Source organism: Schistocerca cancellata, chromosome 1, assembly GCF_023864275.1.
Source record: "Schistocerca cancellata isolate TAMUIC-IGC-003103 chromosome 1, iqSchCanc2.1, whole genome shotgun sequence".
NCBI lineage: Eukaryota > Metazoa > Arthropoda > Insecta > Orthoptera > Acrididae > Schistocerca > Schistocerca cancellata.
In genome coordinates this window covers 267,117,638-267,132,301 of record NC_064626.1, presented here as the reverse complement: position 1 = coordinate 267,132,301, position 14,664 = coordinate 267,117,638, and the positions used below count along the sequence as shown (strand labels likewise).

General features: G+C 39.2%; 1 protein-coding gene across 2 annotated transcripts in view; it reads right to left on the bottom strand.

Annotated features, from left to right (window-relative positions):
- The window catches only part of LOC126170985 (adipocyte plasma membrane-associated protein Hemomucin-like), a 106,641-nt gene that overhangs the window by 61,834 nt on the left and 30,143 nt on the right, over positions 1 to 14,664 (bottom strand). For both annotated transcript variants that reach the window (XM_049920765.1, XM_049920764.1), the window contains exon 3: positions 11,892 to 12,097. In XM_049920765.1, coding sequence (XP_049776722.1) covers positions 11,892 to 12,097 — 206 coding nt within the window. The remainder of the gene's footprint in view (positions 1 to 11,891; positions 12,098 to 14,664) is intronic.

Genomic DNA, 14,664 nt, shown 5'->3' with positions numbered 1-14,664 from the left:
TATGAGGATGGATATGTGTGTGTGTGCGCGAGTGTATACCTGTCCTTTTTTCCCCCTAAGGTAAGTCTTTCCGCTCCCGGGATTGGAATGACTCCTTACCCTCTCCCTTAAAACCCAAATCCTTTTGTCTTTCCCTCTCCTTCCCTCTTTCCTGACGAGGCAACCATTGGTTGCGAAAGCTAGGATTTTGTGTGTATGTTTGTGTTTGTTTGTGTGTCTGTCGACCTGCCAGCACTTTCATTTGGTAAGTCACATCATCTTTGTTTTTAAATATATATATATATATATATATATATATATATATATATATATATGAATATAATAGAGGGAAACATTCCACGTGGGAAAAATATATTTAAAAAGAAAGATGATGAGACTTACCCAACACAAGCGCTGGCAGGTCGATAGACACACAAATAAACACAAACATACACACAAAACTCAAGCTTTCGCAACAAACTGTTGCCTCATCAGGAAAGAGGGAAGGAGAGGGAAAGACGAAAGGATATGGGTTTTAAGGGAGAGGGTAAGGAGTCATTCCAATCCCGGGAGCGGAAAGACTTACCTTAGGGGGAAAAAAGGACAGGTATACACTCGCACACACACACATATCCATCCATACATACAAGACACAAGCAGACATCCATTGGTTGCGAAAGCTAGATTTTGTGTGTATGTTTGTGTTTGTCTGTGTGTCTATCGACCTGCCAGCGCTTTTGTTTGGTAAGTCTCATCATCTTTCTTTTTAAATATATATATATATATATATATATATATATATATATATATATATATATATATATATATATATATTTTTTTTTTTTAAGTGCTTTTTCATGACACTGTAATGAATTTCGTATGTTATTTGACTATTTCCTGTTTGTAATTAAATTTTCAAGGACGAGGGACAGGCTTGGAAAGCCCACATCAAATCTCAATAAATTATGATGCGAGTGACATTGTTCACAATCAGTAATACAGTATGTGGAACACCACATGAGTAATGCACAATTACTTGTCGGATGTGCTCTCGACATCACACATTGCAGGATGGTATTTGTCATACAGACATGGAAAACATAAACTGAAACTTCATGCAAATACATGTGTTTTTTGGCATTGTATTACCTCTCAAGTGTCATATCAACTAAATAAAAGGTTTGAAGTAAATCTGTCATTCCAATGTCATGGCCTCTCCTTGTGAGTTGTAATAATACAATGAGATAATTGAATAAGATATTTTTGAAGGAGTAAAAAGTGTCAAGTTTATACGGTGGAAATAATGAACATTGAATTACAATACACAAATGTTAAGAAAGCAAAAGATTTCTAAGTACTACACGTCTATTACAGAAAGTTTTGGTAGCCAGAATCTGTTGTGTTAAAAAAATAAAAAAATAAAACCACTTGCATTTCTTAAATTCTGTCTTACAATTATGACGCGAAAATATCATTATTACAACTTTACTGCAACAGCACTAAAAGGAAAATACAATGAAGATAAAGTCGAACTAAACAAAAAACACAAGCACATTGCTTGCAACAAGTATGTTTTAGTAAATATTAAGGTTATATACTAGTCACATTCAAAAAAATGTTATGTGCATTAATAAAGGCACATTTAATTACAGCAGAGACATAATCACTGGAGTATTGTAAATCACAGCAAGACATCCAGTAAGGAGAAACAGAATCTTAATACGATACTGATAAGATGAAAGTTATTAACTTTATAAAATGTTCAAATGTGTGTGAATTCCTCAGGGACCAAACTGCTGAGGTCATCGGACCCTAGACATACACACTACTTAAACTAGCTTATGCTAAGAAAACACACCCACCCATGCCCGAGGGAGGACTCAAACCTCCAGCGGAAGGGGCAGCACAGTCCGTGGCATGGCGCCCCAAACTGCGTGGCCACTCTGTGCGTCTATTAACTTTATAATGTAGCAGTAGGCAGAGATTCTTATATAAAGGATTTATTGTAAATATAAAAGGCATTGATCCTTCACAGAAATTGACATCTGAGTTAAGTAAAGTAGCTGAATGTGTCATGAGATCATTCATCTAAGCAGGGGTCTTTGAGGAGTTACATATCATTCTGAAAGAGTGACATGTATGCCTATGTATTTCTTACTGACAAATGATACTCATGAATGAAAGAATGATAAAACAAATTATTATACAGAAGAACATAAAGCATGAGCATTGTTTTTAGAGACTTGTTGGTTTAATTTCTCTATTATATGGGCTTGTAACCATTTTTCTCTGCTATCTGTTTTATTGAATTTAGCTCCTGTGTATAATTCTGTTTGCTTACAAGTGTTCTGTTCAATCTGTGGAGCATGAATCTGAAGCGTGCTTGCTTGTGTGCCACCAAGTGGTTCAACAAGTTGTGAATGGTGAAGCTTGTGGCTGTCAGTTTCCAGAATATTGTGAAGTCATGGGTGTTGTTTATTTTTCTTATGGTGAGGTCCTGAAAATTTAGTGTATTGTCTGTTTCTGTTTCTAACATGAAGTGAATTTTTGGGTGTAAGTAGTTTGTTTCATTGTGTAGCTGTGCGTGGTTCATCATTCAGTCATATTACGTCACCGACCTAACAGTAGTAGTATATGACTTTGTATTTTTTTTATCTTAATACATGTGTAAACATCCTTTCTCTAAGTTGTTTATGAATATATTGGCTAGGATTACCAATCAGTGGCCTCCTAGCCAACATATTCATGAACAACTTATAGAACAGTATATTTGCACACATAAAAAGACCAAAAAAATCAAGTACAACAACACACACAAAACAAAATGGCACATACTCACCTACAATAACAAAATTATCCACTGAATAGGCAACATATTGAAGAAACATGGAATTCAAATAGGATACAGGACAGACAACACAACACAGAAAAAGCTCAAAACATAGGAGACTTCATTTCACATTTGCACTCGGCAGTTTTTGCTGTTTTGCAGTATTTCCTGTGCTGCATTATTTGCAGTTCACTTTTTTTAACTGTTTCTCATTCTGCATTCTACAGAATGGCAAAAACTGCCAAGTGCAAATGTGAAATGAAGCCTTTCGAGGCCAACACTGCTAGCAAGGAGGGAAGGAGCAGAATATGTAAAGAAACACCAATAACCTCAGAAGATGCTTTATAAATAAAAGCGAAACACTTCTGGTGTAGTTCTCTTTAGTTAAATTGCAGCACAAGATGTATAACCTATAGTAACACGTTATTTAACACATTAAAGGAACTTCACATAAAAGGCAACACGAACAGCTAAAGGAGATTACACACACTCACACACCTCATGATGTGAAAAAAATCTGGGTAGTGGGGGCATAGAGGCAGCCAGGGTGGGGAGGGGGAGGGATAGCAGGGTAGGGGGTGTGGGATGGTAAAGGGTAGGGCAGCTAGGTGCAGTTAGGAAGTTAAACAGAGGGCAGAAAGGAGGGAGTGGTGGGGGTTGGGGAAGGGGGAGGGGGAGCAGAAAAGGAGAGAAGTAAAAAGACTGTGGGTGGGTTGGTGGAACAGAGGGCTGTGAGGTGATGGACAATGACTACCTCTTGTCATGCCCTGAAAAGAGGAATGTCCTACCCACTATCCTTCCCACCCTTCCACAGTGGTATTCCGCTGCCCACTGAACCTACACAATTTCCTCATCCATCCCTATACAACTCCTGTTCCAAACTGCTTGTTCATGGCTCATATCCCTGTAACACACCTAGATACAAGACGTGTCCCATACATCCTCCCACCATCACCAACTCTAGTTCAGTGATAAACATGATCTTACCCATCAAAGGCAGGGCTACATTCGAAACCAGTCATGTGATCTACAAGCTAAGCTGCAACCACTGTGCTGCATTCTACATTTGCATAACAACCAATAAGCTGTCTGTCTGCATAGATGACCACTGACAAACTGTGGCCAAGAAGCAGCTGGAACACCCCATTGCTGAGTATGCTGCTTTATTTTAATGACTGCTTCTCAGCCTGTGCCATCTGCATTCCTCCATCAGCTTTTCTGGACTGTGCAGGTGGGAACTCTCCCTGCAACATATCCTACTGGCCTCAACCTCTATTGTCATTGTCCGTCACCCACCTATCCCCTTCCCTGTTCCCACTCCAGAACTACACAGCCCTCTATTCCACCAACCCACCCACAGTCTTTTTACTTCCCTCCTTTACTGCACCCCCACCCCCACCCCACCCCTCCCACCCTCTGTTCAACTTCCTGACTGCACCTAGCTGCCCTACCCTCTCTCCAGCTCGTCCTTGTATGCTCCCACAAGTAGCACTTTACCGCCCCCCCCCCCTCCCTCTACCCTGCTATCCCTCCTCCTCCCTGCTCAAGCCTCCTCCTTAGACCCACCACCTACATTGCTTCTCCCATCATGCATAGCTGCTCGCAGTCTGACCTTGGCAGCCAGACACAATGGTCATGCATGCATGCTCACATTTGCATGAATGTGTGTGTGTGTGTGTGTGTGTGTGTGTGTGTTTTGTCTAATTCAGAAGAAAGCCTTTCGCCCAAAAGCTTACTTGTTGTGCCTATTTGTGATTGAACATCTGTGCTATATGGTGAGCAGCAATCTATCCTCTTCGTAATAGCATCATTATTCCATCCTAGATTTTCCAGGGAGAGATTTTTCTTATTTCCCAATTTTCAATTCCTTATGAGTAATGATTGCTTATTCGTTGCAATGTATAGTTTAGTTCAATTATATTGCATTGATTTGTTGTTTTCTTTGTTCCTTTCTTGTTTTATAGATGATTGGTTTTAAGAAGTACTATAACTTTTACTTTTTCAAGTATTTTATCTTTATTTACTTTTCTTAGAAAGATCAGGCATCTGATGAAAATCTTTTTTGTTCAATATAGTATTGTATGTCCACTTCCAGTCTTGAAGAAGTTGTTGATTGTATATATGGCCTCTGTAAACAACATCTAGCTAGCCATTGCTATTCAAGTTACATGCAATTTTTCAGTTCTGAGATTTCCACTGTCTTAGTTAAGAATTGTTGCTGAAAAAGCTGGGGCTATATAATGTATCTTTCCTGAGCCATGCCCATGGGCTAGTATTGGTCAGTACTGCAAATAGGAGTGCTAGTTTTCCAGTTTCTGTGGCACAGGACTTATTCTCAGGCCTGAAGATAAAGGGATAATCTTCCCTTAACACTAGAATTGTGGCTGGGTCACTCATGACCCATTCCTTAATTATTTTGATGGTTACTATTTTGTATTCTTACCTAGATCAATGAATTTCTATGACTTTGTATCAAATAAGATAATTAATGATCACATTTAATTTTACTTTTTACAGGGAAACCTTAAAAGATAAAAATCCAGGATCACTTAGAACCGCAGATGGGTCAGCTCTGACCCACTGCTGCAGACATTATAGTAATCTCATACCTTGTATTGGTTCACATTTATTTTAGACTGCGTTTGGTCCACACTCTCAGAAATCACTTTAATGTCACTGCCTGATGACATTGCAGTTCTCCATCAGCAGAAGGGAGGGAAATCAGATTGAAACATGTCTGAAAGTGTAAACAAGTTTTGCACAACAGGTGCTTAGTTCCGTGAAATACAGTGTTAGCAGTGCAGTCTAACTGCGTAAATAGTGCTTGCAACATGCACATTCATTATGATCAAACATCCAGGAACAGAAGAGGACAATGTAAATGCTGTAAATGACATTTTGGCTCATGAATCTGAGGATGAGCTGCTGGAGTTTTCATCTAAGGAAGAATTGCCATAACCTTTAATTTCAGATTCTTCATCAGATGATGATGTTACACCACATGGTGATTTATTGATCAATGATGAAGAAGGTGTGCATGTTGATATGTTCATTTTATAACTGTTTATCTATGTGGTGCATAGACATGCTTTTCAATTGCAACAATTATGTGTATATGTTGGTTCAACCTTACTTGAATAAGGGAAATGATGCCACATGTACCCATTTTTTCACATCCTTTGCTGTCTCTGAAACTTTGAAGGCAAATGCTACAAGTACTGTGGACATTATAAATCAATCTCACAGGGAAATACGTCTCTGTCAAGAAGGCCAAAGAAGAGTTATATAGTACAGTGTTGTCGAAGAAGAACAGAAGAATGACATGACATTGTTTATCAGGGAATTAGCAGCAAGAATAAGAATGGCCTTATTCTCAGCACTATGTATCATTATGTAAAAGCTGAGGCCAGTTTGAAAGAGAAGTCAGACACAGCTACATTTTATAGCTGCTCTAGATATGCAGTCGACATGCTTGACAAAATGGCTTGCAAATACTCAGACAAAGCATCACCCAGACATCGGCCTGTTCACACATTATACAACTTGTTGGATTTGACTGGGATAAATGCCTGGGTATTGCACAATGCTCTAAAGTCAAAATTCAAGGACTTCATATTGCAGCTGGGGGGGGGAGGGGGGTGGGGGGGATGGCTTGCTGAGAAGTACACCGCAACCAGGAAGACTAATACAGGGTTTGTATATAAAGTAATGAGACTGATTTTTTGCTGATGCGACTGTACTTCGGGGATGGTGGTCGGGGGTGTCTGGTCAAAAATGCGCAGCATGCCAGTCGCCTGCGAGCTCTTGTCTTGATGGCATTGTGCATTGAATGGACACGTCGCAAAGTCATCGGTCATGGTGCAATGTGCAGCAAGTGATCGAGCAATGATACGCCATCAAGTTTTGTGTGAAACTAGGAAAATCGGGTACGTAAATGTTGGATATGCATCAGCAAGCTTATGGCAATGATTGCCTGCCACAATCCCAGGTTTTAATGTGGGTGAAGAGCTTTAAAGAGGGCCAGGACAGCGCTGAGGATGAGGACCATTCTGGACGCCCGTCAACCAGCAAAACTGATTAAAACATTGACTGTGTGTGTGTTTTACTGAACACCGACCATCAGATGAGTGTCATAATGATAGCAGATGACCTTGGACTTGATAAAATGACAGTGTACATCATCATCACCAAAGAATTACCAACGAGGAATGTCTGTGACAAGATGGCCCCAAAGATTTTGTCAGACCTTCAAAAGCAAGCACATGTGAACACCTGCCAAGACGATCTCCAGACCCTTGAAGCTGATCCAGAATTTTTAGATACGACCTAGAGACAAAGCACATGAGTGCTGAATGCCACACTGCAGCATCCCCATGTCCAAAAAAGGCTAGCTAGAGCAAATCTAAGGTGAAAGCCATGCTGATTGTGTTTTTTGACGTCAGGGGCATGGTTCATCATGAGTTTGTGCCCCATGGCCAAACTGTCAACAGTGCTTTTTATTGCAAAGAGCTCAAGAGACTGAAAGCCAGGGTCCATCGCGTGAAGCCAGCCATTGCTGATGATTGGAAGCTGCATCATGACGACACGCTGAGTCACACCTGCTTCATGGTGGCCAGCTACCTGGCCATGAAAGGGATTCCAATGATTCCCCAGCCCCCTACAGTACCGATGTGGTACTGCCAGAATTTTTTTTGTTCCCCAAACTAAAAACTTCCCTGATAGAACACCGTCATGGGACCCTGAAGGAGGTCCAAGCCACCACGACAAGGGCTTTGAAGGCCATCCCGGACTCAAGTGTCCACAGCAGCATTTGAACCATGGAAATCTCACATGCAGCAGGTTGCTGACTCTCAAGGATCATACATTGAAGAGTACTAAGTGGTTGTAGTGATATCAAAAATAAATTTTGACTCAAAAGCTCAGTCTCATTACATTTTATACAAACCCTGTACCTGCATAACTCCCCAAGATATTCCTGTGAGACAAGAAAAGCAAATATGTTGCCTTGTAAAGTCTGACTGCACTGGAAATAAATCATTTGTAAAGCATCATATGTGTAAGAAAACTGTCTGTAATACATGCACATCAAAAGACTATTATTTGTACTCATTATTTGTTACTAGGCAGATAAAGGCATGCAGCAAATGGCTGTACAGTTTTGTAATAATAACTGATAATTTCAGAAAAGCTACTTTATTTGTGTTTATTTTATAATAAAGTATCCAGCACTTCATAAAACAGATTCACTAGAAGCCACAATACCCACTGGCACAGTATAATAAATGGTAAAGAGACCTGGGTTACAAGAAACCTAGCCGTGGTTCTAGGAATGACCAATCTGCAGTTCTACTGCTAAAGCAGTTAAGTGGGGTGCCCCGGCCTGACCCAACTACTTTCAAAGATGACTGACTTCCACAGAATGGCTGGTGTTTCCTAATACCCTTCCAGAAGAAACTTCTGAAAATGTCAGCAGGCAACAGCACTTGCCAGCTGTACTATGTGAATTAACAGTAATGGCCAAAGGGCCTACACGGTGCTCTGGAGAGTGATTGGCCAGAACAATCTTCATGTTAAAATATTTCATAGAGCAGTTTGGAGGATGCAAATTCAAGGAGATGGCCAGCAGCCCTTTTGGGTTGCACAAGGCTATTTTTCTGCCTCCTGGGGCAGAAGCTGTGTCATGGTATATATTTCAGAAGTGTAATAAGTGATCAATAAAGTTATTCACTCTGTGTGGAAAGATGTGAAATTATCTGGAAGTGTGTTCCTATAAGTGGGCTCAGGAATTGGCCTGGTGAATTGGCAATGTTGTGACAGAAATTATTTATGTTCAATAAACATTGTGGGCCAAAGTGAGGCTTATAACATTGGCAATGAGACAGTTGTAGTACTTATTTAACAAGTGATACCATGGACGTTAGTGATTTATAGACCTACTGCAGCAACAGCTGTTGCAACAGAAAAAAGATAAACCAGCAACATCAACAGCAGCAGGGGGTGTTACTATTCAATGAGAATATATGGACTCTGTAAGAAGAGGCAGCGTAGCAGAGTATGGAGTGGTTAGTTAACTGGTGGTGTCGCCTGATAACAATAACGGACTTGGCAAGGTTTATTAGAGGATAACAAAATCCATTTGGCTCCAGGGGAAATTTGAAGTGTAGACTTCTTGTGTGTGTTATCTCTTTTAACTGTTATCCTGTATAGTTTATAGAATAGAAAATAGATGCTAGAAATGGGCTGGAGATGGTGAAGAGTCTGTTTGCAGTGTTTTTCTTCCAAACTGGTTGGAGATGGTGAAGAGACTGTTTGTAGTGCTTTTCTTCCAATCACATGGCCACATCTGAAAGGTTTTTGAAAGTGGTTTGATAGCTAAGGGGCAAGGAAAAGTGGTATGGAAAAATTACTATTTTAAACCTTGTCTTGCTGGTCAAAGTGAGGTTGGTGGGACTTACTTAGCTTGATAGTATACATGTAGCAGTCAACAGACATAGTCTGGGTCCACCATTTTGGGAAAAATCTATGAAACAATACATCACATGACTTATTTTGCACAATACACACTTATAAGAATGTATAAACTTTGGCCATGGCCACAAATGGGACATCACCAGGTGCTACAGACACTCTGGAGACAGGACAAAGGAATGTTTAATTAATTACTTAATTAGTTAGTTAGATATTTCATGGCTCATTTGAATCATTCTTTTCTTGAGATGATGTGAAGCAAGTCAGCTTATAGGATATGTATACATGATTAATGATAACACTGATAAATGTATTATTTTTCCATGGACTAGAAGGAGTTATTCAGGAAAAATGATTTTAGGTTAGATTTGGAGCAGATCTTCATAATAGAGTGTGCAACCCACATTCTGATGATGAAAAATGGTTCTCAGATCACAGCTGCTCACTCCAATAGTTTTTCCACTCACAGTTGTATTATGCAACTGACCACACCCCCTTTCCATCAATCCACAAATGGCATAGCAGAACAGTTTGTTTGCACCTTTAATGTGCAAATGCTGAAAGCTTTAGGGTTTGTTAAATTGGCTTCAGCACTAGACTTCTTCCTGGCTTCTTGCAAGTCTGCACCTATCAATGATCAAACCCCAGCAGAATTCCTATAGGCGCCCTCACTGGATCTTTCTGGATCTCCTGTGTGCACTCCCAGAATATGAAGTGGGTGCAGCAACACCATTCTATGTGGATGCCCAGGTGTGGTCATGCACATTTGGACAGAGTTATTGGTGGATCCAGGGGCCATGGCAGAACAAGAGAGGCTCCAAATGGTGTGAGTAACCAGACTGCAGTACGTCGTGGTGTGAGGATGTAAGGGACATGTCATCTAGGTCTATCTCTCCTTTTCTACCCTCTCCCCTCCAAACATCTGAACTACACTTAACAACCCTTTCCTGTCCCCACCAAGTCCCCGCACACTCGCACAAGCAGTAGTACACCTTCCCTCACTCACAGGCAGCCTTCCTTCCCCCTCCCCAACCTAGCACCCTCCCTACCCCCACCACCCGCACCAGGTTGCTTCTCAGATCAGGCACAGCTGCAGTCCACGTCTGGCCATGATGGCCAGAGGCAGTGGTCATTTGTGTGTGAGTTGTGTTTATGTGAATGTATATGTGTTTCCTACTTCAGAAGAAGGCCTTTAAGCTGAAAGCTTAACGGGCAGCAGTTTTTCATTGTGCCTAGCATGACTCAAGGTCTCCTTTATATGGTGAGTATCAATCTATCCTTCTCTCAATATTGTTATTACTCCATCCAGGGCTTTCAATTGTTTGTTACAGTTTATAAATTACTTACACTGAGTTTACATCCAGGCCTGAACAAAACAGAAAATGTCAGCAATACTTCTGTAATGCATTAATCGATATTTATTTTAGTATCAGTTAAGACTGAATAATATAAATAGTATAAAGAGAGAGAAACATTATACAAATGGCAATAACAGTTGATTCCATCAATATGAAGCAAACAGTTTATTTACAGGTTTAAAGTATTTTCAATACAATTATGATCTATCTCCAGTGATTACTCAAAACAGGAATGTAATTTGTGACAGCAATGAAGCACACAAACATTTGATCCGAAAAGCACTGCAACACAGTTTACAAATACTGTAATTCCAATCCTTCAAGACCTGTTTAAAAGCAAAAGCAAAAACTAAAACATAATAAGTTTAAGTCTACTGGGGATATTTACGTGGTGTCATCGAAAGAGCAAGGTGGTAAAGTAACCACAAGAAAAGATAACCTCTGGAAGCTACATCAACAAATGACTGACAATGGTGTAGCCACACCCAGAAATATTTTGCTACAAGTACACTGCTGCAACAGTACTGCTCACTCTAGTCCGTGGTCACTGACTAAGATGACAGCTTGTCTTCTAGAAGGCCAACTGTGTGATCAATGTATTAAGCAGACTACTACGTTAGAATTATTGTTAAATGTAATCTGAGTGAGAGACTTGTATTTTGTCTGTATCAAGTGGTACGTTAATGTTCAGAGACAGTTGTAAATACTCATAACATTCCTGGGGAAATGGGTTTACAAAGTTAAGTAGTTCTTCTTATTCATGTCATAATAAAGCAAACTAATATTTTATGTGTTATAGTATCCACTCGGTCACCTCCCAGAGCAAGCCAAAGAACCCACCATTTTGCCGACGAGTGTATTTTCATCCAGTACAACAATTTTATCATCCTCAGATTATGCTTACAAGAATTGTTATAATGGTAGTTAATTTTATTTGGTTCTGAGCACTTCACTGTAATTGTTTGTCCTTATCTGTGCTACATATTCTGCTTCATATTCTTCCAGCACAAATTTCTCATATAAGAATGGAAACGGAGAGAGTAGGTAAAATCTTAAGTCAGAACATTAGTTACCACGAAAAATGCATGCAGCAAGAACAGTGACAGTACTCAAATGGTATTAATATTAAATTTTTCAATTCCCGCAGTGCAACTGGTAACAAATCAGTACAGTAACAAAAAATTGCAGGATTCAATGATGATTTTTACTCTTTTGTTCCCAATTACAACATTGATTACAATTTGAAATGTACATACCACATGGTTTTCCAAACTTTGCTACATGCACTAAACTGTTGTTTACAATTTTAACAACTTCTCCTCCATGTATTCCTGTATAAATTTCTCCATTGTGTACAGCAAATGCTTCAGGCCCCTTAAGAAGATCAACAAATAAATGTTCTGCATTGTTTAATCTATCATTTAGCTGTAATGGCCCTTCAAATGGCATGTAAGGAGGAACACTGCAAAAAAAAAGTAACAAAGCTTTGTAAATGACAAATTAGAGCAATTTCTCCACTAGCAATATAACTGTTAAATAGACTCATTTTAACACTTCTGATGACTTCTTGTGTTCATTCCATATCTCTATTCATTTACCTTATTTGGCTTTTTATAACAAGAAACAAAACAAAATTTTCAGTTGTACAATCAGTAAAAAAACTGCTCACTGTTGGCTTAGATGTTGTAATGAATTAATTTCCTGCTTCTGAACCCCAGGGTTTTTATTTTGTTAGTTATAATGTGAAGCTGCCAACTGCCTTGCCACCATGGTAACACCGGTTCCCATCACATCACTGAAGTTAAGTGCTTTTGCACTTAGTTAACACTTGGATGGGTGACCATCTGGATGTGCCGAGCACTGTTGGAAAGCCAATTGAGGAGCTACTTGAATGAGAAGTAGCGGCTTCAGTCATAAAACATGACAACGGTTGGGAGAGCAGTGTGACCACATACCCCTCCATATCCACATCCAGTGATATCTATTCGCCAAGGATGAAATGGCGTCCAGTCAGTACCATTAGGCCTTTTGAGGCCTGTTCAGATAGTAGAGTAGTATGTGGGTCCAGAACATTCACACACTGAGATACAACATGCGCAAAGTTGCTATCATGAGAACACTATATGGCCATGGTACCAGGGTAATATCTGGTTGCATTCTCGAACTAGGTGCTGCCTTAGTTTCCACTGAGTAAATAGGAAATGAAGCAGTAAAACCATGTAACAAATTTGTATTTTATTATTGACTTATTTTCAAAGCATAAACAGACTGAAGCATACAGTCATAAAGGGTATTTAAAAATTCATTAAGTTCCCTTTTATTCTGTTCATTGTTTGTGAAATAGGCTGTTCCAGCACCAAGTTTGTACGGAACCAGTAATTTGCTTTTCTGTAAAGAGTAATGACCATTATGTATTTGGCACCATACTTATTTCTTTTATTATTTTTTATTTACTTTTTTTTTCTTCCTTGGAAAGTGTACAATGGTACATTGTGAGCTGTAAAGCAGTACGTCACAACATTGGTCAAGACTGCTTCCAGCTGTCACTGTCCAACGAATGGAAATGGTGATGTATTACTTGCAATTGCATAATAAAGTCTTAAAGAACATGCTACTGCAAGATCTGCTCTATGCACCCACCCAGTATTCCACCCAGCATATCCTATTCCAATCTCATCATAGGCATATCCTACCCTATCAGAAGAGGGGACATTTGCGAAAGTAGTCATATCACACAACTTCCACTGTAACTTTTCTGTATTCTTGGGATTGGGCCACTGATTATCTCTATACTTCACATGTGAGTCTTGATGTGAAAAACATTTGCTGTCAAGAGCATATGACACCACTTACACCAGAAATAAGAGATTCATCATTCATAGTTCTGTACACTGCTTCTTGATCACTTGAATTTCAAAATAGATATTCACCATCATAACTGATGACAAAATGTGGCTGTTATAATCTGATTCACAGAAAAATCAGTATCAATGCATCTGGATCATCTGTGATGGTTTTTCCCCAGCATAACAGGAGTGTGTGGAAAAATGGGTGTGCAATTTCTTGATTGTAGGCAGACACATTGCTATATTCACATTCAAAGAAAGTACAACAATAACAACAAATTGGAACACCATGGAGTTCCTTCAAAAAGTTCTTGAAGGAATTCATGAGAAGTGATTAACGAATGGGCTTGTGACATATCTTGTCCCACTATGGCTACAGGACAGTACCCAAGACACTTAAAATATGAGCATTTCTTGGCTAGTCCTAAATCTGGACAATTCTATGACCAATTTAGGGCTATGACTGGCCCCAAATAATTTCTTCCTTTTGCCAAAAATGAAAGAAACTTGCTATTGGCATCACTTAGAATTTACTCACATGAATGTATCTGCCCATTTAGCACTTTTACCAGTGTTCCTAAGCATACATTGTGAAGTCTTTGCAGAATGGTTTAGGATGAAGAATTAGTGTGTACAACCATAAGTAATGTACACTGAAAAGAAGTGAAGAAAAGTTTGTGAGAAAGTGAGATTTTGTATTACTTCCTTCAAACTATCAGAGTCTCTTTATATAGCACATTTAAATTGATGAGAGCTGAACTACAATGTAATATGATGAGAGCACTTAATATGGCATTTACAAGATGCTGAATAGAAGACTGATAACTCTAGTACCCTTTAAAGAAATGGCCATTGTTTACTGGTAACTATCTTTAGAGAGTAGTGTCATATTTTCCATGGAAATGGGTACAAATGAATATCATTCAGTGACAAACGTTTTTTGTTAAAATGTTGAACTGTACTCCACTATGCTGAGAAAAGTTCAAAGAGATACTCAACACAAATTATTACTGATTACATGAATTTAAATGTGATTGTATAAGCAATGCATAGGTGGCATATTCCATACATCCTATTGAGCTTTCTTACCTATAACTGATACATGAACCATTTCCACCCAGTCCATTCCCCATATTGCAAGCTACTGTTTGTATAGTCCTTATGTTAGCTTCAGTCATTGGGT